General features: G+C 46.6%; 1 protein-coding gene across 1 annotated transcript; it reads left to right on the top strand.

Moving 5' to 3' along the window:
• Positions 1–178: 178 nt before the first annotated feature.
• Positions 179–19623, top strand: LOC135997927 (von Willebrand factor A domain-containing protein 5A-like). Its single transcript, XM_065650856.1, is given in 20 exon segments — positions 179–221; positions 1539–1786; positions 1899–2121; positions 2489–2664; positions 2667–2883; positions 3061–3188; positions 3284–3414; positions 3663–3807; positions 4197–4279; positions 4758–4872; positions 5047–5211; positions 5500–5603; positions 5846–6027; positions 6189–6395; positions 6878–7101; positions 7396–7519; positions 17148–17301; positions 18403–18544; positions 18661–18921; positions 19444–19623. Coding segments are annotated over 20 exon segments (3252 nt in total).
• Positions 19624–27853: the final 8230 nt, after the last annotated feature.

Below are 27853 nucleotides of genomic sequence, written 5' to 3'. Positions count from 1 at the left end.
AAAAGGATCCTGAGCTGGGATGTGAGGAAGCAGAGTCATCTTGGCCCATGTATGTGTGCGGGAGCTACATATCTTGGAGGAAGGGAAGATGAACGGGCCCAGGCTTTTTTCACAAGATCCTCATAGCTCACCTTAGGCTCTTTCCCATACAGAATCTGTCTTCAACCAAAGAGTCAAGATGAGGAAAAGTGGCATCCTGAGCAAACAGTATATGTGTAGAGGTGAGCTGGGGCCAGAAGGGTGGCATCTGTGAGCGGTGGAAAAGATTTTAGCTGGGAGAGCAATGTGGGAAGGAGCTGATTTCTTGGGTGCTTGACAGGGAGGCACATCTCACCGTGTTGTGGGAACTCAGGGGCATGGCCTTTAGTCATCTTTCACTTTTTCTGGTTGGCATAGCAAAAGATGTTTTTGTAAGTGTGATTCACCTCACCCACATCCACAAAGTGGAAGGATGATGTAGAAGACATGTCTGCTATTGTGGGATGGGGGACAACACTCCTCAGTGTTATGATACTGCATCACCTCTACTGTGGTGCTGAATCATCCCCTACTGAATTGTTTTGTGATACCTAGGTACATCACTTGATTGGTGAGTTGCATCATCCTCTCCAGGTGAACTGTATCATCCTCTGTACACCATCCCCTTCCAAGACATTACAGCAACCCCTGTGAAGGTCTTATACCTTACACCATTCTTGACTAAGACACTACTCCAATGCATTTTACCTTCAGGTTTGATGCACCACTGATGCCAAACCTTGCCCTAATATGAGATGCTCTTCATTTCAAACCAAGGGTAAAGGTATGGAGAAGGTTGTCTTGCCATGGGCTACTGTCACACCAGCAAGGGAGGTCATCAAAGTCATCTTCCAACCAAATTCAGATCTACACATTGTTGGCCTCAAATAAACCATACTCTACAAGTATGACAGGTGAGAAAGGGAGGTCAGTGAGAAACATCTCCACTGCTGACAAGAAAAAGGAGATGAGTTGACTTCCTGTGGTTCCACCTTTGATGCCATACTAAGTGCCATTCATATGGTCCTCCCTTCCAGTAGTCCAAAATGAGTAGTGTATCTTCTTATGATGAAAATCAAGCTCATCTCTTTGGAGCATTACTCTGAAAGCAGGCAGTGGGACCTGTTCCTCTCTCTGAGATATGGTGTGAAGGTTTGAGGACTGCCTCCTGCCAATTGCGTGAAGCTCTATTGTGGGCCTGTCTCATGCTATGTGCTGGGGGACTCCTCTCAATGCCATGGTAGACTTGAACTTAGATGAAGCATGGCACATTTATATGATATTAAGGCATAGTTGTCATGGTCATTGAAGAGCAAGGGGCTTAGAAATGTGAGGAACTGTGGTCTAAGGGAAACATGATGAGAGCCTCAGGGACTTTTATTTGCTGTTTGTCAGCTTCTGAAGCTGGCATTTCTGTGGCAGGTTTGGACACACAACTATTTCCCACTACAACAGAGACATCAAATTTCAAGTTTCCTATGGGTAAACTGGGAGGCTGACAGCTGTTTTGTATTCCTCAGGTTTATTCCAGAGAAGAATATGGTTCTTTTCTTCCTGTCCTGAAGTGGAGCTGGAAACTGTGACAGTAAATGTATCCATCCAGGACTTTGTAGCCGATGTGGTGTCTGAGCTGGTTTTCCGCAATATGTCGCAAGTCTCTAAGGAGACCATGTTCATCTTTCCATTGGACTTTAACACTGTTGTACACACCTTCTATGCTACCATGGGGGATACTCGTATTGAAGCAATGGTCTGGGAGAAGGAGGAGGTACTGGGATTGTGGTGGGATGGGTTGGTCCACAGATTGGGATGATGGGTGGAGGTGGGAGAATGGAATCCTGTGGAGACCTCAGTGACACATGTTTCTCCCTCTATGGCAGGCCCAGCAGCTGTGCAAAGCCACTTCAGGCATGGAGAATTTGACATACCTGCAGGACCAGGGAGATCTTTGGGGCCCTGTGTTCGCTTGTTTCCTGGGGACCCTGCCTCCTGACAGGGAGGTGACCATCAGCCTGTGCTATGACCAAGAGCTGACACTGCAGCCTGATGGAGCTGCCCAGTTTTGCTGGCCACGTGAGCTGTTCCCCTCGAGAAAATATCTTAGTGAGTGATGCCCCAGGTGTACCCCATAGGCAGGAACACATCGTTCTCCAGCATCCATCTCAGGGAGAGGGACGCCCATTTCTGCACATGTGCCTCAGTGAGACAATCTGAATATTACTCCTTGCACCTCATGGTCAGAAACCCCCAGGTCTCCCCATATATCCCAGAGCAAGAGCTCCCTATAGATCCTCATACAAACCACAGTGTGAGTCTACAGATTTGCCACCACCACCGCACTAGGCACCGCAGTAAGGGACATCTCAGATGACGCATTTCCCCTCTACAACTGACAGACAGTGCCCCACCACAGCTGTTTGCTGCCCTAAAGTCTCTTTTTTCACCTTCTTACATCTCTTTCTCACTGCAGACTGGATCTCTTCTGAGGAGGAGATGTCCAAAAGCCTATATTTCAGTATCTGTCTGAGGTCAGACCATGGTGTGTCCCATATAGCCGTTAACAGCAGTCACACCCCTCTGCAATACATAGCTCCACATCAAACATCTGCTGAGGTAATGGCCCTGCCAGATGCTGGAGATCCCTCTCTCTCACAAACAGGGAGAGAAGGGTCTGCAGCCTGCTGGTGCTCTTTAGGACTCCTCAATCCTTTTATATAGTTATTTCCTCCCCACACTCTGCTTGTCCTCAGGTCTCCTTGAAATCGCCACCCTGGGCGCAGGATGATCTGAACTTGCTGGTGTATTACAGAGAGTCTCCTAGTCTCAGTGCTGTGGTGGAAAGGAGAGATCCCAAAGCTCCACCTGGTGAGTGAGGAGGGTGGAAGGGGAAATTAGGGAGAGGGTGTCAGAGAGACTGGGGGCATCTGATGGCCTTTTCAGGCAACAGGTCAGAGCTGAGAGCTATGTGGAGTACAAAAGCAAAGCGATGAGGAAGGGAGTTCCAACCTAAAATTCCTCCTTTTTTTCCCCTACACACTCCAGGCTCTCTGCTGGGAGACACTGTGGTGATGGTGACACTGATACCAAACATTCCAGACACGGTGCCCAATCCAGGCCAGTTTGGAGAATTCCTCTTTCTTATGGACCGCAGCCTTTTCCAGGATGCACAGGTACAAGTCTTCAGGGGGGGAATTTTCCACACGGGTCATGCCCAGCTGGTGAGGATAGCGGCAAACTGCTTCATGTGGGCAGATGTTCTGCCCAGCTTCCCCATCTGAGCTCTGCCCATCCCTCCATCTGTCCCCAGAATACACTGCTCTTCCTCCTCAAGAGTTTGCCTCTGGGCTGTTACTTCAACATCTACAGTTTTGGAGCCACTTTCAAAGCCTTCTATCTGTGAGTTGGGGGTGATGATAGGGCAGGGCCAGGGGGTGAGTATAACTTTTCTAAGTGAAACTATGGGACAAGATCCTGCTGGAGGGCAGTTATGGGGCAGGATCTGCTGGGGGCAGTGAGAGGTTAAGTCTTCTTTTCGGAGTGTTTCTGTAACAGTCTTAGTGAGGTAAAGCTTTTGTAGTGAGTGGCCATATGAGGGCAGCCGTGGGCCAGGTTCTTCCCACTCTAACACTGGTGCCCTCCAACAGGCAAAGTGTGGAATACACACAGGAAAGCATGGACAATGCAGTGGGGCGCATCTCCTCCATCTGCCCTGATCTGGGAGGCTGTGACCTGTTGGGCCTTCTAAGGTTTATCTACAGCACTCCTCTCCTTCATGGGCATCCCCGCCAGGTATCAGGGGCCAAAGGGATGTGGGGAGGGGAATGGGTGTAAACAGTGGGGTAAAGGTAGACTTCTGAAGTCAGAGTGAGAGTTGGCATGTGGGGTGACAACTTGGTGTCAGAAAGTGACAAAGTCTTTGGGTTGGGCAGTGTGGTAGGGCTTCTGTGAGATTTGCCTGCACTTGGGAAAGGTGATCTTCCTTGTGGGGTGCCTCTTTGTGTTTAGAGGTGTCCTGGTGTTAATGACAGGAGACACACTATCTCTTTTCCTGTTTCAGGCCCAGCGGGTGCAAGAGGGTAAGGGCACAGACTGGGAAGGCTTCCTGCATTTTAGGAGGGTGCCTGTCCTCTACGGGGATGTGCAGCCCTGGCAGTCTTTGTTTCTCCTCTCTCCCTCAGCTTTTCATCTTCATCCAAAGGAAGATCTCCAATGAAGAGGAAGCTGTCATGGCTGAGGTCTACCGTTACCGAGACCACCACCGGTAATTGGGGAGCCCTGTTCCTGTTCCCTAACAAGCGAATTCACAACATTCCTCTCCCACTGACTGTCAGAGTCCTTCAAACATTCTCCCAGATCCTAGTTAGCTCCAGATTTTCTCTTTACCTCATCAGAACTTCAGCAACAACACCCCCCCACACACTTTCCTTACCTCACTAAACCTGTCTGTACTCTTCATCTAGTGGGCCTCCTCTCCCAATCTTTCCCTGCTCTTCTCAGCATTTTTCCTCTTCCCCCTCACCCTGTAATACCTCCAGGTGCACTGCGGGCCCAAAACACATTCTCACGATTTCTGTGTCCAGCAGACAACATCTCTCACCCCAGAATGAATGGGAAAAACAGTTGCACTCCTATAATTAGAAGCATTCTTACCTCTCCAGAATTTGTTCTTTGTACTGCTCTTGTCTTTCAGGCCGCTCATCTTTGTCCCCTCCCTAATCTCCCCTTCCTTTCCTGTACAGGTGTTTCTGTTTTCCTACTAACAGCTGTGACAGCTTCAACCTTTCCCAGGCCATGGCTCTGGAGACCAAAGGTGAATGTGTGTGCATCCACTCTAAGATGGATATGACATCTGAGGTAATGACCCAGGTACCCCTCTACTCTGTTCAGTACCTCCTACAGCTCTCCTAGACATGCAAGGCAATCCAAATACCACCATCCACTCCAACTCAGAGACTCCCTCTGATTTCCCCACTGCCCAGAACTGCGAGGGAATGCAAGTGCTCTGTACTCTCTGCTTCCCCTCGCCAGGCAGTGAAATGTCTGCAGCAGGCTCTGCAGCCTCTCGCAAGTGGGATCTCACTACATTGGGACCTTCCACCTGGCTTGGAGGTGTCGATGATCAGAAAAGCTCCTGAGACGATCTTCCAAGGACATCAGAGCTCCATCTATGCCCAGATTCATGGGCAAGCACAGGTGAGAATGATCCAGGAACTATATGCACTGGGGCATGGCTTTCTGGAAGGTAAAGGACCTACTCCCTGTTTCACCTTCCCAGCACTGAGAATGCTTCACCTCCACTAGACCTGAGAGAGACCACAATCAGGGTTCTGTGGTCCCTCTTCTTTCCTCCAGTGACACCAGTGCTTCTGCTCCAACCACGAACATGTACTATCTTAGTAGAGGAGGGAGGGAACCTAGGTAGCCAGGCTGCCTGTGCCTTGCAGATGAACATTTCTGTCACACTTTCCCCTGCATTACTAGGATCCTGAGGTGGATGAGGGAGCTGTGACCCTTCAGTACTACGTGGGCCACCAGTCCTTTGATTACACACTCAGGTTCTCATTGTCCCCATCATCAGATGGCAGGTAAGAGCGTAACACAATTGCCCACAAGGCAGAGTGGCATTGGTCGCTCTGGAGGAGGGACAGCAAGTGTCCTTTGCTTGCATCCTTCCCACTGTAGCCTGAGGAGGGAAGAGATTCTGGGCATCCAGATCTTTTCCCTGTTGCCCCTCTGCTCAGACCTTGGAGGAGGGCCTGAGTGTCCATTACTGCATTGCCCCCTCCTCTCCAAGGTGGAACCATGGACTAACTCTCTGCCCCTGCAGGCTGCCTGTGCACCGCATGGCCATGAGGCACCTGCTGTGGAAACTGGCCTGGGAGGCGACAAGCAGGGCAGAGAAGGACATTTGTTACAGCGCAGTTGAGTCCAGTCTGAGCCTGGGGGTCCTGTCCCCCTTCACATCCGTTGTGGCAGTGCGCATGAAACAGAGGGATGCCTGGCACCGTGGTAAGGCCAGAAACGGTGGGGATAGGACTGGGAGAGGAAAGCAGGGCTTGTTGGTCTGATGCCTCCTCACCAACTGCAGCCTTCTATCCTGTAGGCCTGACCATCCTTTTGCTTATCTCTAATACCCATGAGTCTAACCCCCATCTCCCTGCCTTTCTCAGATTTTTTGCCTCCAGGCTCCTCCATGTTGTTCTCTCTTTCTTGCAACCTCGTTCCCTGCCAGCTGCTCTGGTTGCATGGCTTCAGGCCCGGGTGGTTCAAGTCCACCAAGTTTTGGATGGTCCAGAAGTGCCAGCTCTGCCTTGAAACACTTGATCGCAAAGCCCCTGACACTGAGGCACTCACCCAGTTTTCAGCATCCTGTAAAGGTAGGGACAAATTTGTCAGCTGGGCATTCTCAAAATGTTTTGCACTAAGGTCGAACTCTCCTTTCAGAATTTATCTTTTCACCAGGCCTCCTGATTTTCGTTGTGCTGGGGTTGGGCGGAGTGAAAGACAAAGAAAACTCCTACACCTCAACTCTGGGCTGGAGATTAAGAACCAAATGCATTAATACTTGCCTGAAGTAACTTTATCCTTGTCTCCAACTTTCCTTAACTCTATACCCAAACACTAAGTTTGTCTCAAAATAGCTGCATGAATCTTTAGCTTTATCCTCATACAGTTCAGCAAAAGAACAGTCAAGCTAACAGAGACATAGCTGTTTGCACAGCAGTTTCCAGGCTTCCTTTCCTTCCAGCTGCTTGTCCAGGGCAGGGGAGTTGGGACTAGATGACCTTGAAGATTCCTTCCAACCCAAACCATTCCAAGATTCTATGATATGAGCAGAGTGAATGTTTCTGTCTTCCAGAGTGGGAGCCTTCTCCTGAAGACCATGTGATAGAAGAACCACCGGCATTTAGCATGAGTTGGAACTGGACAATTTCACCACTGTCAACAAGACTGTGTGACTTTTCTGGGCTCAGGGTAGTGGTGGCACTTCAGAAAGCAAATGGGTCCTGGGCTCTCACTGCAGCCCTGGCCTCTGCCTTGGAGCTCAGCAAAGCTGAGGTTGAGGGACAAAGGCCCAGTGAGGTAAGCAATGAGGGGCAGGAGTCTGGCACTGTCATGAGCTGAACCTTCCTCTGCTCCAAGTTTCCAGTCTGAGCTGAAGAGATCAAAGCAGTTGGGTATAGAGCCTCTCTGCTTGTGGAAGCGGGACGGGGAGGGTGTGGGGTGGAATCAGCAGAGATATCTGGGAACTTTCCAATTTTGAGGATTTCAGAAGCTTAGAGATTACCTGTGTATGTGTGAAGGTCTTTTCCTGCAGGTTGGTTTAGGTCTGATCTTTTTATTTCTTCCCCCTGATTGTTATGTTTTCCCCCACAGGTTGTGCAGCCAACTGCCTGGGCCACAGTTTTGGCCTTAGTCTGGTTGCACCAGTATAAATGGAAGGTATCTTGGTCAGACCTTCTGCAGGCCAAAGCTTGTAGGTGGCTGCAGAACCAAGACGGTAAGAGGATTTTGCTGGGAGAAGTCATGCTCTGGACCTTTCCCACCAAATCCACAGCTGACACCCATGTCCCTCTCTCCTAGTGCTCCTGTATGGCAGTCTATGAGACTGTCAATACATGCTGTCTTCCCTTAATGAGTTGTGGTCCCCCTCTACTTTTTCTCTCTGCTTGCAGAGGTCCAGTTGGATGAATATCTGGAGGCAGCAAATTCCCTGTTAGGCTGCTTTGTGGAGCCCACTGTCTTCAGGATTTGAACATACCCCACTACTGGGGGTAGGCAAGAAGTTGGTTGGGAACACAATCAGTATAGCTGACCCAAACTGGCCAAAAGGGATATTTGATACCCACTCCATACTATCAACATCATGCTCTTCTGGGACTGAGTGAGTGGCTGGGTGGGTGCTTACATGTCTGGGGCCAACCCACTGCAGCTGACTTTTTCACACATTTGCTCTCTACCATAATATAAAAGTTTCCACTGAGTTTTGAAAAATAATCCTAAATATATATTCGAAACTTTGCTTCATTTTTCCACATTTTGCTTTTCTCTGAGGTTTACCAAAAAGTCATGTGCTTAAAATACCAGATCTCAGGGAGAAAAATCCTGTTTGGATACTACAGAAAAACACCTTTTCATTGAAACTGTATCTGTCTATCTCCCAACCTACCATGTAGCTTTCTTTCTGTTTTATAATGAAATGAAAGACCAATGTTATTTGATTTTGTAGTCATTGCTTCACTCATCCTCCTCAGAAGCTAGAGGACTTTAAAAACAAAACAAAACAAAACCAAAACAAAAACAAAAGGCATGTCAAATAAAGAGATGGATTTCACTGTATCGCTGTAGGGCCTACCGTAGGTGCCCTGTGACATTTCAGCTGGTCTGAGGTATGTGAAACACCTGCCAGATAGTCCTTATGCATCTATGTTGATGCATTTAATTAAAGGACAACTAAAATTCTGTGGATCAAATGAAACCTTACACTTGATTTTAAGATTTAGGAAAGAAAGGGTGTTTGGAAAGAAAAGTACTCTCCATGAGCCAAGTCAGATTACCCATTCTAAAGAGACACAAGGTGATCATGTATGATTCCATGCCCTTTTCGTTTGCCAGTTGAAAGACTGCCTTTTGCAGCACAGATTAAAGGGTACTGACAAAGAAGCAAACACTAAAGGAAGCTGAACCTCTAACTTCCTCAGTTCCCTCATCTAAATTTTACTTCAGTAGCTAGAAACAATGCAGATCATATCTGTGACTAAAGACAGACCTTACCATAAACTTTTGACCTCACCAACACTACAAAATTCTCCTCTCCCTAATCATCCCCACCAATCTTGAGCTTAACCACAAATGAACAAGATGTTTATTTGGAAGAAACTCTAAAGCCTGCCTTTTCTGCAGTACTGCGGCTCTCTGCTCTTGGACAATGTGTAGGAGGTGAGAATACAGGGCACTTCAACCAGAACGATGACTTCAAACCATGGATGGGAGACCTCTGAAGGTCCATCTTCCACTCGTGATTGGGCCAGCTTCAAATATCTATCAGGTTGTTCATGGCCTTGGTCAGACAGATAGACTTTTAACTGTCATCTCCAGAATTATTTTTTCTCACAAGTATTCACAATGAAAAATGAAAAAAATGTTATTTTCAGTGTGATTCTTGTGATCTAGATCATCTCCCACTGAGAGACAGTTCCTCTGTCTTTCCCTATGAAGGCAGCACAGGTGTAGGTGGACAACTCAGACGGAAGTGTCTAAAATAATATTAGGAGCTTAGACTTGGATGAAGAGCTTTATTTTTAAGGACAATCCCAGTTAAACACACCCAGATGAAGTACTGGCAAACACACACAGCTCAGTATGTGTAAACCAGCAAGTATACTCTGGTCATACGCCCAGGTGAATTCTGCCCCGATGCTGGGACCCGGCAAAGGCATTGTAAGGTTACAATGGGATACATGTGTGCCATATGTGCCAGTTCCCGCACACCAGCACCTACACCTAGGCACAGGGGTCCCCCAGTAACACTAATACACTTGACCTTAGACACCCAGTTGACCCAGTATGCTGCCCTGGATCCCAGGTCTCCCAGTTGCTGGCACCTGTGCAGGCAAGCCCCTGAGGTCCCATGTGGGGTCCTGGTCCAATTTCCGACTCAGGAAAGTTAAAAAATTATTCCAAGAGTGAGATTAAGACACAAATGAGGTCAGATGCTGCTAAACAATCTTATTTTATTTGTATGCCTAAAGACAGAGTAAATCTATCTCATTTTCACACCTGAAGGTAGAGCAACAGAGATAAAGGGGGGAGAAATTAGGAAGAAAGTTAAGCAAGCATGCGAGAAGATAAGCAAGAGAGATAGTCACCGCCAGGGATCCAAACATCTCCTGTGGGGCAGCTCTCAGGTTTCAGGCCTCTGTAGCACTGGCAGTTTGCATGTCTCAGGTCCTGGTAACACTGGCAGTTTGCAGGTCTCGGGTCGTGCCAGTATCAGACTCCAGGTTCTGGTAGCAGAGTCCAGGTCCCAGTAGGTGCTGGTAGTGCTCGGGTCTCAGGTCCACCAGTCCCAGGTGACAGGTTTTGGTCCTGGTGGTGGATGGCCACACTTGCAAGTCATAACCTGGTCATTTTATGGCAGTTGGTGGCGGGCATTGCCTGAGCACACTGCAGGCCTGGTCGCAGATGTTGGTGCCCGATATCGCTGGAGCTTCACTTGAGCTTACACAAGCTTCAAGCATTCTTTGAGTTTTAGCAGATCACAGTGATCATGCATTTTGCACTTTAATTCACTGTATTTAGGCCTTTACAGTGGGCCCAATTAAGCAAGCAGTGTGAGCAAGCATTTTTCTGTAACAAGCAGGCCTTAAGAATATTATTTTAGCAAGCAAGCTTTGAGACAAATAATTCACAATATTTCAGCCTTCCACACTCATGCTGTGTGTTAAGGACCACACACACTTCAACCGTGTGCTGAGAGCCACCGTCTGTCACAGTCCCCAACCCTACTCCAGCTGCTGGGACACAGACCGGCTTGCACACACAAACATACATAGACATGTATGTGTGATGTATCCCCCCAGCAATCAGGCTTAGACACTCAGCCTACCCAGAAGCTGATCCTTGGGTCCTCTCATCTCCACTTGCCTCACACACACAGCCACACACACAAACAGGTCTTTCAGGTGATGTCCAGAGCTCATGGTGTCAGCAGTGCTTGCTTGGTCCTGACAGTCCCTCCAGTATCATAGAATCACAGAAAGTCCTGAGTTGGAAGGCACTCACAAGGATCAACAAGTCCAAATCCTGTCCCTGCACAGGACAACCCCACAGTTCACACCATGTGTCTGAGGATGTTTTCCAGTCTTTTCTTGAACACTGTCAGGCTTGGGGCCGTGACATCCCCCTGGGGAGCCTGTTCCAGTGCTCCACCACCCACTGGGTGAAGAACCTTTTCCTTTTGTCCAACCTAAATGTCCCATGGTACATCTTCCTGCCATTCCCTTGGGTGCTGTCATTAGTCACTAAAGATAAGAGACTGGTGCTTACCCTTCCTCCCACCTTGTGAGGAAGCTGTAGACCATGATAAGGTCTCCCCTCAGTGTCCTCATCTCCATGTAGAACAAACCAAGTGAGTTTAGCTGCTACTCACACAACTTTATCTCCGTACCCATCACCAACTTCGTGTCCCTCCTCTGGACACTCTCCAGTAGCTTTATCTCCTTTTCTTCTGTGTCCCCAGCCCTGCACACAGTGAATGCTCCAGGTGAGGCCGCCCCAGCGCAGGGCAGAGTGGGACAATCCCCTCCCTGCCCGGCTGGCCCTGCTGTGCTGGATGCACCAGGACACGGGTCCCTCTTGGCTCCAGGGACACTGTTGGCTCATGTTCAACTTGCCATTGACCAGAACCCCCAGATCCCTCTCTGCAGAGCTGCTCTCCAGCATCTCGTGCCCTAGTCTGTATGTAGAGCCAGGATTGCCGTGTCCCAGGTGCAAAATCCGGCACTTGCCCTTGTTAAACTTCATGTGGTTGGTGACTGCGTAGCCAGCTCTTGAACTCTGAGGTACATCTGGTACCCAGCAAAAACTTGTGGCCACTTCACTGCCTGGTTTACAAGTCTCTTACCCTACTCAGGCAGGCTGACTGGCCTCTCCAGTTCCTGCCACACCAGCCACAAGGGCTCAGTGGTTCACGGTCCCCGCTCTGGTTGCCTGCACTTAGACAAGACCCTGATCTTTAACCAACCTTCCACCTCTCAGCAGTCAGGTTTTCCTGTAGGGTTTCAATGATTAAAGCACACCGCTGCAGCCAGGAGAGGTTAAAAGGGCACTGGCACAGCAAGCAGCTTCCTGTGAAAGACCCATGCCCAGCTGACAAGGTTAGGTTTTATTGTAAAGATAACACAGGTATTTCGATTCTCATTCTAAGTTGTGTCTGGAGGAGTTCTCAGGTTTTGCAACTTTTTGTCAGGAAATGAAGTTGTCAAACAACTCTCGTGTCTCTCTTGCAAGGAGCCATAGATTGTAAGAAAAGTGACACAGGTCCAACATTAAGGGAAAGGAGTTTTTTCTACCCTCTGCAGGTTGATCCAGCCCTTCCATGTCTTTTGCATCCTTGCAACCTTCTTGAGATTGAATCAGTATGCCCTTCCCCGTGCGCCCTGTAGGAATGATCATACTTCAGGTTTCACATTCAATTTGTGCCTCCTTTGTTTCACAGCAAGGCAGAAAACACAAAGACTTTAAAATTGAGTTAGTGTTTGATCTCTCACAAACATCAATGGAGTGCGAAAAGCTGCAGAAATCATTGTAAATGCTGAAAGGAAGAGGCTGACATGCTTCGAGGAGAAGTAAATATGTTTGAGGTAGGGAGGGTGGCTGTCCAAATGAGCCTTGCAGTCTAGTGCTGGAGGAGGGAGTCTCGTGCAGCACGTATATGTGGTCTGTCAGTTTCCACAGTGCTGCTACAGAAGCACGGTTCCTGCGCTTCGCGTGGGCTTGGGGCTTAGAGAAGTCATTCTCAAATTCATTACAGAGATGGAGTTTCATGAGAACACGAGACTGTGGTTATCATGCAAAGCGCACGGCCAGACAAGTGCACCGACAAGTAGTCTTTTCCTCTCATCCCCTCTGTCCCGCACACGTTTCTCCTCAGGCCACCTTAGCCCTTCCCTTTCCCCACCTTTAGCTGTCACTTCAGAAATTCCATAGTATTTTTTGCACAATCCCAAAATGCTGCTGTTGGCAGCCCATAAGAAGTCCCTTCATCCTGCAGGCAGTAAAATTCCCCAGCCCGCAAGAGGCCCAAATCAAAGACCAGGTCATGTGAGGTAAACTACAGCTCAGAGCTGGCTTCTCAGCTTAGTCATCAACTGGGCTGCTGTTGAAAGACAGTGGCTCTTGCTTCTTGCACAAAGCCCAAAGCCAAGCACAGAGGCAGGGCGGAAGGACCGTCTCTCTGCTCCACCTGTCCCTAGTCCTAACAGGTAACGCTGCTTCCTAATGCACGGAAACCTGGGAGGCCACCCGGCCAAGCTCCCACATTTTAAAAGGAATGAGAGCCAAACACGTGGCCTAATTTTCTGTCTCCTGTGATTTTCTTCAATGAAGGTATCACTGCAGCTCTGCAACTTCAAAGTTTGAATTCAGTGTTTTGGTGAGGGGCTTGTGGGCACAACTGGATGCACGCCCCCTGCCCGAGTATGGAGCCAGACCCTTTGCAGTCCTCAGAAAGGAAGAGGCCTGGACAATTTAGAAGAGTGAAGAAACTCAGAAGATTTCAATACTAAAAGGCACTGTGCTGCAGGAGTGCGTAATAAGGAACGTGAAAAGCCAGGATGGGAACTTGCCCAAGGGCAGCAGGACCTGGAGTCTCACAAAGAGCTTTGTCTTCTCAGTCTTTCACCTCCAACCTCTGCCAAAGCTACTCACTGCTCCCCCATTCACAGGCATTACGGGTGAAACCTTCCCTTCTGATCACAACCAGGGGAGGATGTCTCTGCCTCTGCTGTGTATCAGCTGCACTCCCCCAGCACTCTAAAGGTCTCCTGTGCTCAGTCAGTACTTCTAACCACCACTTGCCGTTCAATTCATTTGCAGCAGTAGAAGAATGTGCCTGGATTCACCTTGCTGAAGTTCAGTCTTTTAAAAGCCATCTGGTACACTCTACTCGACTCATAGCAAAGGGCAAATATTGTGTATTCATTTTCAAGAAAGTGAAATTCCCGTTCATGCCTGGGTTCTGGCCCTCTGAGCGCCCACAAATTTCCGGCACAAGCTCAGTCTGTGCTTCCCAGCAAATCAGCCAGGTACCTCCAAGCTGAGATTGCCCTGTGAGTCTCAGGGCAGCCAGTTCCAGGGATGCCTCCAGGTAGCTGGTGTGAGTGGGATGACTCAGCTTTGTGTTCCCCTGCTTTTCACAGTCTTTTGTGATTGCCTGAGTGGGTCTTGAGGCCTCTACCACCTCCCATATGCCTCCTGACACATGCCAAAAGAGGCAATACACATTCTAAGTGCTCACCTTTAAAAACATTGCCCTGGTAAGCCGCAACACAAAGCATGTCCACCCTGACACATCTGATATTTTGAACAGAAAAAGGGTGCACAGAACAGTAATTTTGTAATGGCACCACCATGCAGGGCCCGGACATGCCCCAGCCCATGTGTGCAGCAGTGTGGTTGCAAAGCCCCATTCAAGAGGTCACAAGACTTGCAAGGTATCTTCTCGCTCAGGAAGACACAGTCTTACTTTACAGTTGTTTGAGTTACCAGCCAAGAGAGGAATTGCTGAGAACATCAGCACTTCGCTGGAAACATCAGAATACTGAAGAGGGCTGTGGCTTTGCTCAAGTGTTTATTATCAATCAGTGCCACAGGTTGGTGATGTCTGAAATGTCTCCTCCGTTTGGGTCTGTCCTCCTCTGAGCACACAATCTCACACATCACAGAAAACAAAGTGGCTTGCAGCTTTCTGCTTTGTCTCTTGGTGGGACAGCAATTGTGAGTTTAAAAAGCTTCCAGGAAGCAGATTAACCCAGACTAGATGTCATGCTGGCAGGCCCTAGAAGAATGAAAAGGTGAAAGGTGAAAGCTAGCAAACAGGAGAAGCAGATGTTTTTGAAGAAGTCTGAAAAATCATGAACCAAGTCCTCTTGTAATGCACATCGGGGCATGTGAAGGAGAAGGGGATTGAAACAGTCAGCATGTATTGACCAAGGGTAACACAGGCCTGACCAGTGCAGTTGCCTTCTGTAATTACGGCATTATGGATGGGGCAGGGGGGCGGGCGGTGTGTGCAGGGAGCAGTGAGTGTCATGTACCTTGATTTTAACAAGGCTTTTCACCTTCTCTCCAGGGATTTTCTTCTATTTACGTCTCTTGGACATGAGCCACTGATCAAGTCTGGGGCTACAGTTTGGATCCAGCTGCACCTAGACTCCTCTTTGAGGAATTAAAAAAGCAAGGGGGTCCATTCTGAACCTTGTGACTCAGTGGGAGGGCCTCCCTCTGCCCTTTTGCATCTCCTGTCCCCATAGAAATCACTCTAAAACAAGCCTCACCCAATTCTGCGTGGCACATTTCCTCCATGCAGTAACAGAGTGAACCTTGCCATCAAACTCTGTTAAGTTGCACTTTTCTTCAAGTCATCTAAATACTGCTTCCTGGCAAGCAGGACCCTAAATCACTCATCTGTGACACTAGGTCAGGATGCTCTGATCTGAGTGACTGGACAACTGGATGGGTAAAAACAGGCTGGATGCTCAGGCTCAGAGTGCGGTTCTGGTATATAACAGGCCACACTCTGCCTGGAGGCCTGTAATGAGTGGAGTACCGTAGGGGTCTACACTGAGGAGAGGTGGACCGAACTGGACTTGTTCCGACAGAAGAGGAGGGCTTGGCGGGACACAAGAGCAGCTTTCCAATACCTGCAGGCAACCACCAGGAAGATGGAACCAGGTTCTTCACAGCAGTAAATGGTGGCAGCATGAGCGATAATGGGTAGACATTAATAAATGAAGAATTAAATAAAAGAAGTTCAGGCTACATGTAAGAAAAAACTTTTCCACCGCAAGAGCAGTGAAGCATTGGAATCAGTTGCCCAGAGAGGCTGTCCAGTCTCCACCCTCAGTGTCAAGCACCTTAAGCGCATTCCCCATCCTGGAGATCTGACTGGCCAGGCCCACAGCCAAATTAGAGCCAGGGCAACTGAGGGTTATGTCCCTTCCCTCAAGTACCACGGTAGCCAGCGCTCTCAGGGAGGACTTCAGAGAGGCCTCAGCCAGGGCTGCTCCCCTTCTCATGGCAGCTGCTTTGAAGAGGAGATTCTGACTCTGGTCCTCACCTGAGCTCCAGCTCCAGCTGTGTCTCAGCCGTGTAACCTGCTGGTCTGGACCTGGGTGCACAGACTGACTTCTCAGGCTGGCATCAGACTTCCTGTCACTATGGATTTGTCAAGTCATCTAGACCCTCACCTTACCCTGGGTGTTATCCCCAGGCTTTCCTTGTTCTTCTCACTTGAATGCTGTGGGACTGGGACCTTTTTGACAAAGCCAGTTCTTCTGCCTTCCTTGTTATCTCTTGGCTACTGACTCCTTTTCACTCAGGAAGTTGCCAGATATACAGGGATATTCAAGACCTGACTGAATAAAGCACACGGTAATTTTGACCTCATAGCTGACTCTGCTTTGAGCACCAGGTCAGAATAAATGACCTCCTGAGGTCCCTGCTCACCTGCATGAGTCTATCACCTGGTGCCATCAGTAAATTCCAGTGTAAAACCAACACATCTTTCACTAGTGACAAGAACATTAGTGCTCAAGGTTGTGTGTATCCAGTAGGTCCTGTGCCTTAGGTACTCTGACAGGTGATTTTTGATATCCCAAGGGCACCTCTGATGGCACTCAGCCCCTCTGATAAGGACTAGGACCTGTGTCTGGCCCTGTTCAGATCTCACTGTTCCTATCAGGGGACAGGGAAAAAAAGAAAAAAGCTAAAACCAACCCATATCTAGGATCCAAGGAGGCTCTCGCCAAGGCTCTCCAATGAGATATACACTCGACTGGAGATATCCCACTGCTCTCACTGCTGCTGGAGTACTGTGCACTCTGGGTACTCTGAACAAGAGCAGCTCCAATTTTTGGAGGAGATGGTGTCAAAAATGAGAGATTGTAAAATGAACCGCACCCAAACCACAGTCTGGGGTTTTGAAGAGCAGAAACAGCAAATGACACAAGCTGATAGCAGGCTGAGGTTTCCTGTTTCCGCTCCAAACTTCATATATGCAGATTGCCATTCTGTACCTGTCTCCTGCCTGGCCATAGCAACTGTTTTGGCTCTTCAGGATAGCAGGAGAAGATGCTACTTCTCCTTCTGCTCACAAGTGCTTTTCTCCTTGTCTCATGGGCTGGGGCTGGTGAGTACAGAGAAATGGGATTAAGAGGAGGACATGCAAGGGCAGAAATTGGCACTGAGCTGGAATTCTGTCTGGTACTTGCCTTGCCTTTTCTTGTATCTCTACTCTCCTGCTCCAGTGCTATCTCTCAGCTCAGGCCGTGCCTGAAACCAAATGCGCGTTACAGGTACTAGGACAGTGGCACATGTGATACTAACGCTCCCCATCTCTCTTTCAGGAAAGATCATTGGCGGGCAGGAAGCTCGGCCCCATTCCAGGCCCTACATGGCCTATTTATCAGTTGGAAGTGAGTCAGGTAGATCTGAGTGTGGAGGATTCCTGGTTCGCCCACATGCAGTGCTCTCAGCAGCTCACTGTGTGGCTGGTAAAACGTAAGGGCTGTCTTTCTTGTATGGGGGATTTTTTCAAGTCTCACACAGTCATGGAGAGTCACAGGCCTGGTCTGGGGTGAAAGAGTACTCGGTGTCTCTTCAGGCACAGCAGGGCTTCCTGTGAGTCCAGCCATCCTGTCACGGAGGCAACCCCAATATCAATTTAGGCAGGCAATAGGCTCCAAACCGATTTATTCTAACCAGAACTGTTTAGTAGACAATCAACTATAAAAGGGATTTTCCAAAATTATTCAGCACTCCAACATTATAAAACACGGGTTGGGATACTGCCTAGGAGTTCAATTACTATACAGTCAGTGCAGACTCAAGGGACCAGATCCCAAGCTCTAGAGCGACGATTCAAAATGTGCGTCTTCCCACTTTTACAAAGTGAGGACTCTCAAGGGTACCCAGAAGATTGCCTACCAGTTTGGCAAGTCCTCTCAGTGTTTAAGGAATGTTCCTTAGATGGCCAGGCTAAGGAGGAGATTCTTTGACTGCACAACCACTGCTCTGGGGACACCAACTCAATGGGGGTCTCCGGGGGGCTCCATTTATATTCTAGTTGAATTTGAGCTGTGGTCGTTTGTGGTAGTGGTCCAGAAACTTCTCTCAACCAAGGCGTTTCATTGGTCAAAGCCCCTGTCTGTTGACCACGGGGCATGTGCATGATCATAATGGTCTATTGGTCTAGCAGCTTCTGGTGCTTTTGCGGGCAGGGGGTGGGAGAGAAGGCGGGTCAGGGGAAGGGAAGTGCATCTGCTGCACATCAGACCTCAGGGACTGAACTCCTCAGCAGCATTCTTCTGGTCCATGGTTCCTACCATGGGTCGGAGCTACTGTTGGATAAGAGAGGCCAGTGTCCCCCATTCCCTGATTCCCTTTGGTCTTCAGGATGGGACACCTCGGACGTACGTCAGCACGGAGTAAGGGACTCTCCATTCAATGTGGAAGGAATCCAGGCTACAGAGGGCAACTTCCTGAGAACTAATTTCTGGGTGGGAATATCTATCCCACCACCACCTCCCTCAAACTGTCTGCCATGGGGAGGCCATGTAGCTGTAGTCAGTGTAAATGGAACATGTTGGTGTTTCCTGGCAGGAAAGTGAATATCACTGTGACTCTGGGAGTCCACAGCATAACGAAGAAAGAGCTGAGCCAACAGAAGTTCCACATTGGCCACTGGGTCATCCACCCCAACTATTCACGAGATCCCCTTGCAAATGACATAATGCTGCTGAAGGTATGCGCTCACACATACATGCTACCTGAGGCGTCTCCCTGCTCATTTTTCCGAACCCCATTAATTTGTTCCCATTCCTTTGCCTGCTCTAACCACATGTTCTCTCTGCTTGGCAGCTGAAGCCAAAGGCCAAGCTGACTAAGGAAGTGTGTCGTGTCCCCTTGCCCAGGCACAACGAGCATGTTGAGCCAGGAACTATATGCAAAGTGGCTGGCTGGGGCTGGACATCAACAACACGGGATAAGACCAGTGTGCTGATGGAGGTGGACCTGAAGGTGCAGAGTGAGGACATATGTGAGAAGTCTTTCAAAAGGAACTATCTGCGTGAGTCTATGATCTGCTGTGGTGATGAGGATGGCAAAAAATCAACTTCCCGTGTACGTGTTGTTTTGGGCTCCAAGTTTGGCATGAGGTTGGGACTAGCCAGTCAGGTTGGTTCTCAGGTGGGAGATGAAGGGGATTAAAATTGAACGAGATTCTTCAGGATGATGTGCTGCGGCTCCTCTCAGGAGGTCTGAAGCTGACGTGCTCCCCGAGCAAGGGTGCTTTTAACATGCCTGGGCATATTCTACCCAGCCCAGCCACGGCCCCAGCAGGCTGCAGATCTCGTCTCGCCTTTGTGATATTCTCCACACACAGTGGGATGGTTTGGATATTTCCACGTGTCTGAAGTAGCAGAAGATTCTTCTTTTCAGGGATATGAAGGCAGTTTTTGCTCCAGACCTGAACTGCTTCGCAGATTGGCTTAGAGGAGTAGTAAGGCAGATACAAGCCCTGCGGAGCTGGGCCTGGAGGGAGACAGTTGAAAGAGGAGGGAGGCAAGAGGGGCAGTTTCTTCCTTAGGGCGGGGGAAGCTGTGCTCTGACATGTCTGACCCTACCACTCCTTTTACCCCACAGGGTGATTCCGGTGGCCCTTTAGTCTGCAATGGGAAAGCTCATGGCATTGTTTCTTATGGACACGGAAATCGCATCTTCCCTAAAGTATTTACCAGAGTCTCCTATTTTGAGCCCTGGGTACGTGAAGAGCTGAGGAAGTTCGCACTCCAAGACCTACCTGACTCTCCCTCCTCTTACTAAAATGCTCAGTGCCCCATTTCCACAACCTGCTGATGCTTAGAGGCTTCCAGAGGCAGCTCAGATGGGGTCAGCAATGCCCTCATGGCATAGGCACAGGCTTCTGTGCTAATGAGGGTCTCCAGGCTAAGGTAAAACACAGATTCACATGATTCCCTTCCTCCCACTGCTGCCCAACAGTGCCACCTCCTGCTCTGCTTTCTGACCACCAATAAAAGCATGTTCAAACTTGCTCTGTGTGCAGCCTTCTTGGGAACAGGGTGGAAAGTCTGAGGGTGAGAATGAGGGGAATTAATGCAATGTGGTAGTGAGCTGATACCAGCAGGTTTTTATGATCTTTCATGTACAGGTTACCAAACAAAAGAAAGCTATGCTGTGTTATTTCCCTTAGTTGCTGTTAATGACAAAACTCCAAAGGATGCAAAGCGTGATCAGCAAATCTGAGGGACAAATGTCCACTGAAAATTACTGAACAGAAAGGAGAGAGGAATTGATTTCACCAATCCTAGACAAGTGCTCTAAGCTGCTGTTGAGATTACAGGGGGTATTCTGAGATCCTGTTGGCAATTCTACGCTATGAATCCCTCCATGTTAGGGAGACCATCTTTCAGATGACAAATACCTTGAACGTGCTTACTTCTCTTTATTACTCAAAAAGTATATTGAGGCAATCATGTTTCCTGGGGATTTAGGGCCCTTTTAGATGCCCCAGGCTATTCCGTTTTGTCTCCAGCTGCTGCTCCAGAAACCATATGATGCATCTTGTGTTGTATCATCCAAACCATGACAATGACTCTGATACCCTAAAACACTTCTATTTAAGCCATCTTTGAAACTCAGAAAGGTGTTTCCATTAAGATGTTTCTACTATACAGGACCTGAATGTTGTGGAGCCCCTAAGCAGTATCTACTAGCCCTGTTCTTACTGTAGTCTAGAGCATCTAAAGTCACTAAATTCTAAATTGCCTTCTGGACCCTTTTGCTCTCTCCGTTCACAATATACTGAGCCTAAAGTATTTCCTCAGACTTAGAAGTCTAACTTGTAGAAATGAATACTACCTGGACTCTTGTGCAATGATTTTAATGAAAACACTTTAATTTATGCCTATTACTATGAAAGAAGCATGAATTAACTCTACAGGTTAACAGGAATCCTGATATTAATCTATCACCAAATATTGAGCTCTAGCAGAGATAAGAGTAGGAGTAAAAATAATATGGAATATTTAAATTGATGAAGTGACTACTTCTAATAAATTAATTGGACAGCACATTTAGAGAAGTTTGCAAGGGCTAGAAAACCTCCTCTTAAAAAACCACTTCAGTTGTAAAGGAAGAGAGAAGTACTCACCACGCAGACTGAGAAAACCAAATATTTCTGGGAGGAAGACCTTTTGTCTTATGAACAATTCAATTATGTAGCCTTTTCTAAAACTAACCTGTACCCAGAAAAAAGATCTTTTGCATGTATGCAGGTTACATCTATGTATAATCTGCCTTTCCAAGTACAATATATTTTATAAAAAATATATTTTTTAATATTTCCAATATATTTTGAACTAAATGGTTCAACACTACCTGTCTAGAAGAAGAAAAACAAAAGCCTTAAATTAGTGTCATTAACTTTGTTTCCATTTTGCAATTACTTTAAGAGCTCTTTCTCAGAGCTTTTCCTGTGTGAGTCATTACACCGGTGCTATTTTATTTGGTTTATTCTAGTTTTCTCCCTTCCCAAGATGACATGTGATGATCTCCCTAGAAAGGTCCTTTGTGGTCTTCTGGGAGTGTAATTGTTTGCCACAGAAATGCCTCTTTCTTGGCTTATTCAATGGACTGGGTTTATGGTTCATTGCAAGAAGTAAAAAGTTTAGACAGCAGTGGATACGATTCATCTTACACATCTTTAATATCAACATTGTGGAGCTTTGATTTGGTTCCCTACACACAGCTATCTAACAGCAATTTATACCTTGGTGCATCCAGGCTTCTACTACCGTTTCAGAAGGGTTCAAAAATCTCAGACGGAATCCCAAGGTATCTTGCGTGTTACCTATGTTGTGAAGTCCAACAAGTGCATGAGCTGCAAAGTAAGGACAGGATTCATCTCAGTTGATAGTCTAAATCCAAGACAGTGATTCACAGACTGTCTTCAGCCAGAGAGCAATATTGATCCCTCCAAAGGGTGATTTATACAATAACTTTAGCCATCAGTCTTAAGAAAAAGAAATCACATTCCATAGGCCATTTTTGGCCATGCACAGAGCAAACAAATGTAACTCAGGTCACCAGAACTTAGGAAGGTTTATGCCATTCTTGTTCTTAGCTCCATCTTAAGCACCCTCATTTTTGAAAATGATGCTGGCTTGAAATTATCAGCCAAGGAGAGTGACAGGGACTTGAAGCACGGATGTAAGTCATACTAAGTTCCAGAGGGGGAAATCAGCAGCAGATGTGGCTTCTGGATTCAGGCATCTGCAGTGAACATTTGTGTCTGTGAGGTGGGTGCCTCAGCACCTGGTATCTGTACCTGAGTGCAGATCCACTTAGTGAGGTCAATTAAGCCAGCAGACTAATTGACATGATCAAATGCAGGTGTCCACTAAAGTGATCTGAAAAACTCCCTTGGCAGCAGTGGCTGTGTTGACCAGCTCTCCTCCAAAGAGCTGGGGGATCAGAAGATCAGAACTTGGGCACAGGGACACTGACATGGAAGGCGTCAGAGGTGGGAGGAGTCTATTGCCTGAATAGCGATGTCTCAATATTGACATCTAGTGACATTTTTGCACACTCAGGGATCCCACCTGCCCTCCAAAAGCTGATTCAGGGGGTGAGAAGTTGAGACTATCCTGCAAGCCCTTTGTCAGACTCATTTGAAAGTCTTGAATACCACAGGCAGTCTCAAATACCATTAGACACCTGTGTTAGGGCAAATTAACTCCACCATTGGAATGTGTCTATGCTGCCAGCTCAGGTAGCTGCTTTTCAGTCCAGGGTTGTGTCCCTCTGACATACCACTTTGCAGGAAAAATAGATGGTTCCCAGGTTCCCTTCTGCAGAAAAATGTCAAGGTCAGGCTCAAGATGAAGTCTCAGAGAGTTTTAGTGGCTTCATGGGGCCAAAGGCTGCTCAGAGAGGCTGAATGGATGACAACACTCCAGGGTTGACTTTCTACATCCATTTAGCAAGTTCTTCAGTGCTCTCAAAGCTAGAAAAGGCCACAGAGGACCAAGAGGTAATTTAGGTCATGCCGACAGTAGCCCTGAAGTTAATCTAGACACAGGAAATTCATGTCTTCAGAAAGTTCTTGATACTCCAGATACATGACAGGGACTTTTACAGTGCATAACTAGCACAGTGCTGAGCAAAGAATGAAGTACACCAGTGGTCTCCAAAGTGGGGTGCGCAAGAGAATCCATTGGGGTCTGAGAAAAAACCACTTTTGTACGACTAGTGTTTTAAAAATAATTTTTAATATGTGTTTATTGCATTTCCATCTCATCTTTTTTTCATTTGTATTTTTATTTATATAACATGTTATAAGGAGTATATGTATATGACATATAAATAAATAACTATACCTATATTGGAGGTGTGTGCTCTAAAATTTTTTACTGATGGAGTGTGCAATCAAAGAGGTTTGGAGATCACTGAAATAGGTGATCCTAAGGCCCACGATCGCTATGATGTACCACACCAGATACGCCTGCACTGTGCCTGTGATACCTTAAAGGTTGGTACATGAGGAAGTACAGAGACCTGTATGACTGATACCAGCCAGAGATCATGTGAAGCGCTGACTGTGTATCTGCAATCACACCAGACTTCTCCAGTGGATGATAATCATAAGCAGCTGGACAGGGAAGAGGTAAACATCAATGATCTGGGTGTAGGACATGAATGCAAATTTGCTAGTGATACTAAACTGGGAAATGCTGTTGACTATCTTGAGGGCTAAAAGGCCTTGCAGATGGATCTAGATTGGAGCCCTTAGCAGTAATCAATGGCATGAAATTTAACAAGAATAAATGACATATTTTGCACATAGGATGTAGTAATGCTGGGAAAGGAACAGCTGTAGGGCAGCCCTGCAGAAAGGGCCCTGGAGGTGCTCATCGACAGCAGCTCAATAGAGTCAGCAGTGAGCCCTGGCAGCCAAGAGGGCAAACCACATCCCGGGGTGCATCAAACACAGTATAATCAGTCGGTCAAAAGAGGTGATTCATCCATTGTATTTGGCATTGGTGCAGTCTCACCTTGAGAACTGTGTGCAGTTCTGGGCCTCATAATTTAAGAAGGATGTGAAGGTACCTGAGGAGGGCAACAAAGCTGGTGAAAGGGCTGGAAGGCATGTCCTATGAGGAGTGGCTGAGGACTTTTGAGTTTGTCTAGTTTGAATAAAAGGACACTGCAGAGTACTTTAGAAGTACAACAGAGGGCATGGGTTACTACAGGATAACTTTATGCTGAGTAGAACAGTGAGTAATCTGCAGAATGAGAAACAAATTCTTAGAAGACAGAACAAAGATAATGGAGGGCACTCTCCAATTGGGTGAAAGATGACCTCGACCAGGATAGGGCCAAGTAACAAACTGCAACCCAGGGATTGGCTGAGGCACTGCATGGGCAGCACATGGACAGCTTGTGAATGGGGTGTGGGATGGGATTCCAAATATGGTATATAAGCAGCTGGAAAAGGAACAATAAATGCTCTCAGATCACCACTGAGAGTCCCTGCTCCTCAATGCTTCCACAAATGGCGCCCAAACAGGGACCTGAAATAGGTGATTGTGGAGCATGCTCGACAGGACGGACGCAGGAGAGAATGTGTACTGTACTGGTAACTAAAGAAGCTCTGGCTACAGGGTAGGAGCCAAGCTGTCGAGGACCATGGGAGGTTCCATGACTAAGAAGCAGGTAAGGAAACTACAAGTACTGCAGCATATTCTAGATAAGGCAGGAAAAAGGAAAGAGGTCCCGCAGGAACGTTTACTAAGACTATTGAAATGGGGTATAGAGAACTGTTAATAAAAATCAGCTCAGCCTGGCTCAGCTCTGCTCTGCCTGGCTCTGCTCTTGCTGCTAACAAGAACTCTGTGTCTGTGCATATCTGTCTGCATCTGTATGAACCATTCTGAGGATCTGACCCCTGTGAGGCTCTTCATTGCACAGTGTGTCTGGTGGTGACCATGCAGTCCGACGGGTGAGTAAATTTTTGTGGCCACATAATCCCTGGGTGTAACAGGGACAGCAGCCTTCATTGAACGAGTGAGTTGTGGGGTTGCATTAGTGATGGAACAAGCTCCTTCCCCTTTATATAAGCTATATCTGCAAGTTTTACAGCACATATTACATGCTTCTGTGTATTGCCTTTCTGAAAATCAAGCAGCTTGTCAGGAATGCGAGTTGTTTTATTGGTTGTTGTTACAGTTGTTTCTTTGTGGTATTGTTTGTCTAAGTGCACTGTAAACCTTCTCCCTCCTTCTCCCACTCACACTGCAAACCACTCTGTGCTTCCCCCTCTTCCCTCCCCCTCTTCTTATGGTTTTTTCTTACGAGATGGGGTCGGGAACATCTGTTTTCAGCTGTGTTCCTAAAAAATCAGAATTGGGAGGTGTTTTATAACACAGGAGAGCACTTCGAAATATGAGGAAGGAGGATCTTGTGAAATATTGTAATCTATGGTGGCTGCTGTATAAGTTAGATGATTGGGAAAGGTGGCTGGAGAATGGAACCTTGAAGTATAATACTTTGTTGCAATGAATGTTGGTTTTAAAGTGAGAAAAGCAAGACAAAAATAAATCTCTGCAAGAGATCATTAAATCATCGCAGACAGTTTTACAGGTGGAACGGTTAAACTTCAACAAGCTGAGAATTAAATGATAACAGTCACAGAAAACTTGCAGAACACTCTGCGAGATTCTTTTCATTATTAACCTGTTTTCTTTGGAGGTATCTGTTTAAATGTATTACAGTTTTACAGTTCTTTGCCTGTTATATGGTACAGTAAGTTCATAGACTGCTAAATCGTGAGAATCAATTTTGTACATTTTGTGATGATACAGAAGACCATGAGTAATTTAGTTCTTTACTGCATGGATGTGGTGATAAGATTTTGTATGCGATAACTGTTACTTTTCTTGCTAGCATGCTAGCTTTATTCCAGCATCCAGACTTGCACAACTCTGTGATAGGCTGTGTCTCATCTTGGTGTACTAAATTTGGCTCTTTTGTATGCACAACGGATAAAGAATCCTGTTTTTGGGATAACAGTTGTAGCACCCCAGATGAGACACTAATAAAAGCCTTGCCCAGTCCAGCTTACTAAAGAACAGGATGGGGGCAGGTACCAATTGGGCTCCAGCGTGCACTGACCTATTTTGTCAGGGAGACCAAGGGTACCTCTACCTGGCTGAGCAGTAAGTGGCTCAAAGGTGCAATGCTAAAATCGAGATACTGTCTTGAATAAGTGTAATTGTGATCCATTTGCATATTTGAACTTGGTATTTGGTTTGCATATCTGAGCTCAGTATTTTAGTTTGCATATTTATATTTGGTACCAAAAGAAATTTGTTTGGGGAGATAATTATAAAATGGGAACTGGTTGCGCTACTAAAGTACCCCTTGCTCCCCCTTAGGAGGCATCCTTACACATTAGAGTAATTTTGGGGGGGAATCCTCCGATAAAAGAAAATTTGAAACTATATTGTACTCGATTGTGGCTTGAATGTGGGATTCTGGGTTATAGTGCTGTATTGCAAATAATGTCGTTCTGCAGAACTTTGGAAAAAATGGGATGAAGTACAGTACTATATGTTAATTTGCTTTTATTGTTATCTAATAATTTTGAGACCAGAAAAGGATTTATGTTGTTAAACTCTGATTCGCAATGAATTTATGTGCTACTTGGAGATATGGGAAAGAAAACTAAATGTTATGATGGATGTGAACTTGGGAGAGGTTGTATTTAAAAGTTGCTAGAATATGAACTGATTTGGATCTAGGAAAATTGAAATAATGGAATGATGGTTAATATGCTGTTTATTGATATCTGTAAGAAATTGCAAAAGGTAAATGAGGCTGAGGAATGTGACTATTGCTCAGCTAATTGGAATTGCATATAAAGTGTATAATAGCAGGAATGAAATGGAAAAATAAAAAAGAAAAATATCCCAGGCCTGCGCTGTACAGTTCAAACATAAATGTCAGGCCTGTGTCAAGTTGCAAGGTAAACTCAGCTCATTGTAACTGAGCAGTCTGCCAGGGCCTGGCAGCTACCACTTGGTACAAGTGATTATGCCACCTGCGTGGCCTTGGCTGTATCTAAACTGCAGCAAGAAGAAAGAAAAAAAAAAAAAAAGAAAAAAATATATAGAAAAACCTGGCTGGCTGCTGCTAAAGCAGCAAAAGGGGGGCTTTATTCCCTGCTCTGCAGCAGCGATGTTGCTGCTGGAGAACTGCAATACTGAATGAAGGAGTCTGAGGGTGAAATTTAAAGGCATCCCCAGTGGATCCATAGTTCTAATGAAGCTGGGAAATTAAACCAAAAATCTTTTCGTAGACTTATTTTGTGGTAACTAGTTGTAAGAGACTTTTTAGTAAATTTGCCGTGCTAGTTTTTGAGGTCATGGGAAAGAAAAAAAGAAAGGCCATTTTTGAAAACCAATTTTAAACACATGAATCCTTGTATTTGGCAGAAAGCCCTATACCTCTCTTAGGTCAAGATTTGTTAAGTAAATTGTAAGTTCAGATAACGTTTTCTGAGGATTCTGTTTAGTTGCATGTCCCACAAGAGGGTGCCTGGAAGGTGCAGATCTGCTTGCTGCAAGTGAAAAATCTCCAAGAAAATTTTGGATGCTGTATTTCCACTAGTATTGGCAACTGAAGTAGCTGGTAAAGCCAACACTACGCTGACGGAACTGAAACAGGACTTCAATCCGGTAAGGAAAAACAATATCCAATAAACATGAAAGCCAAAATGGGGTTGGAGACTTTGATGAACAAGTTTGTGACAACCTTACAGGCTGACTGCATTTGATTACACTTGCAGATTTGTCTGTTTATAGCTACAACACAGAAACAACCTGTGGCTATTGTAGGACAATATGATGAGAAAGCAAACGGATTGATATATTTGGAATGGATTTTTTTTTTTCTTTCCCAATTCTTTCAATAAAACTATTGCTCAGCCTCTAGAATTGATTGTTACTCTGATCCAAAAAGGCAGGGAATGGAT

The sequence above is a fragment of the Caloenas nicobarica genome, chromosome 24, assembly GCF_036013445.1.
Source record: "Caloenas nicobarica isolate bCalNic1 chromosome 24, bCalNic1.hap1, whole genome shotgun sequence".
Lineage (NCBI taxonomy): Eukaryota > Metazoa > Chordata > Aves > Columbiformes > Columbidae > Caloenas > Caloenas nicobarica.
The sequence above is the reverse complement of the archived record's forward strand: the minus strand, read 5'-3'. Positions and strand labels throughout refer to the sequence as shown.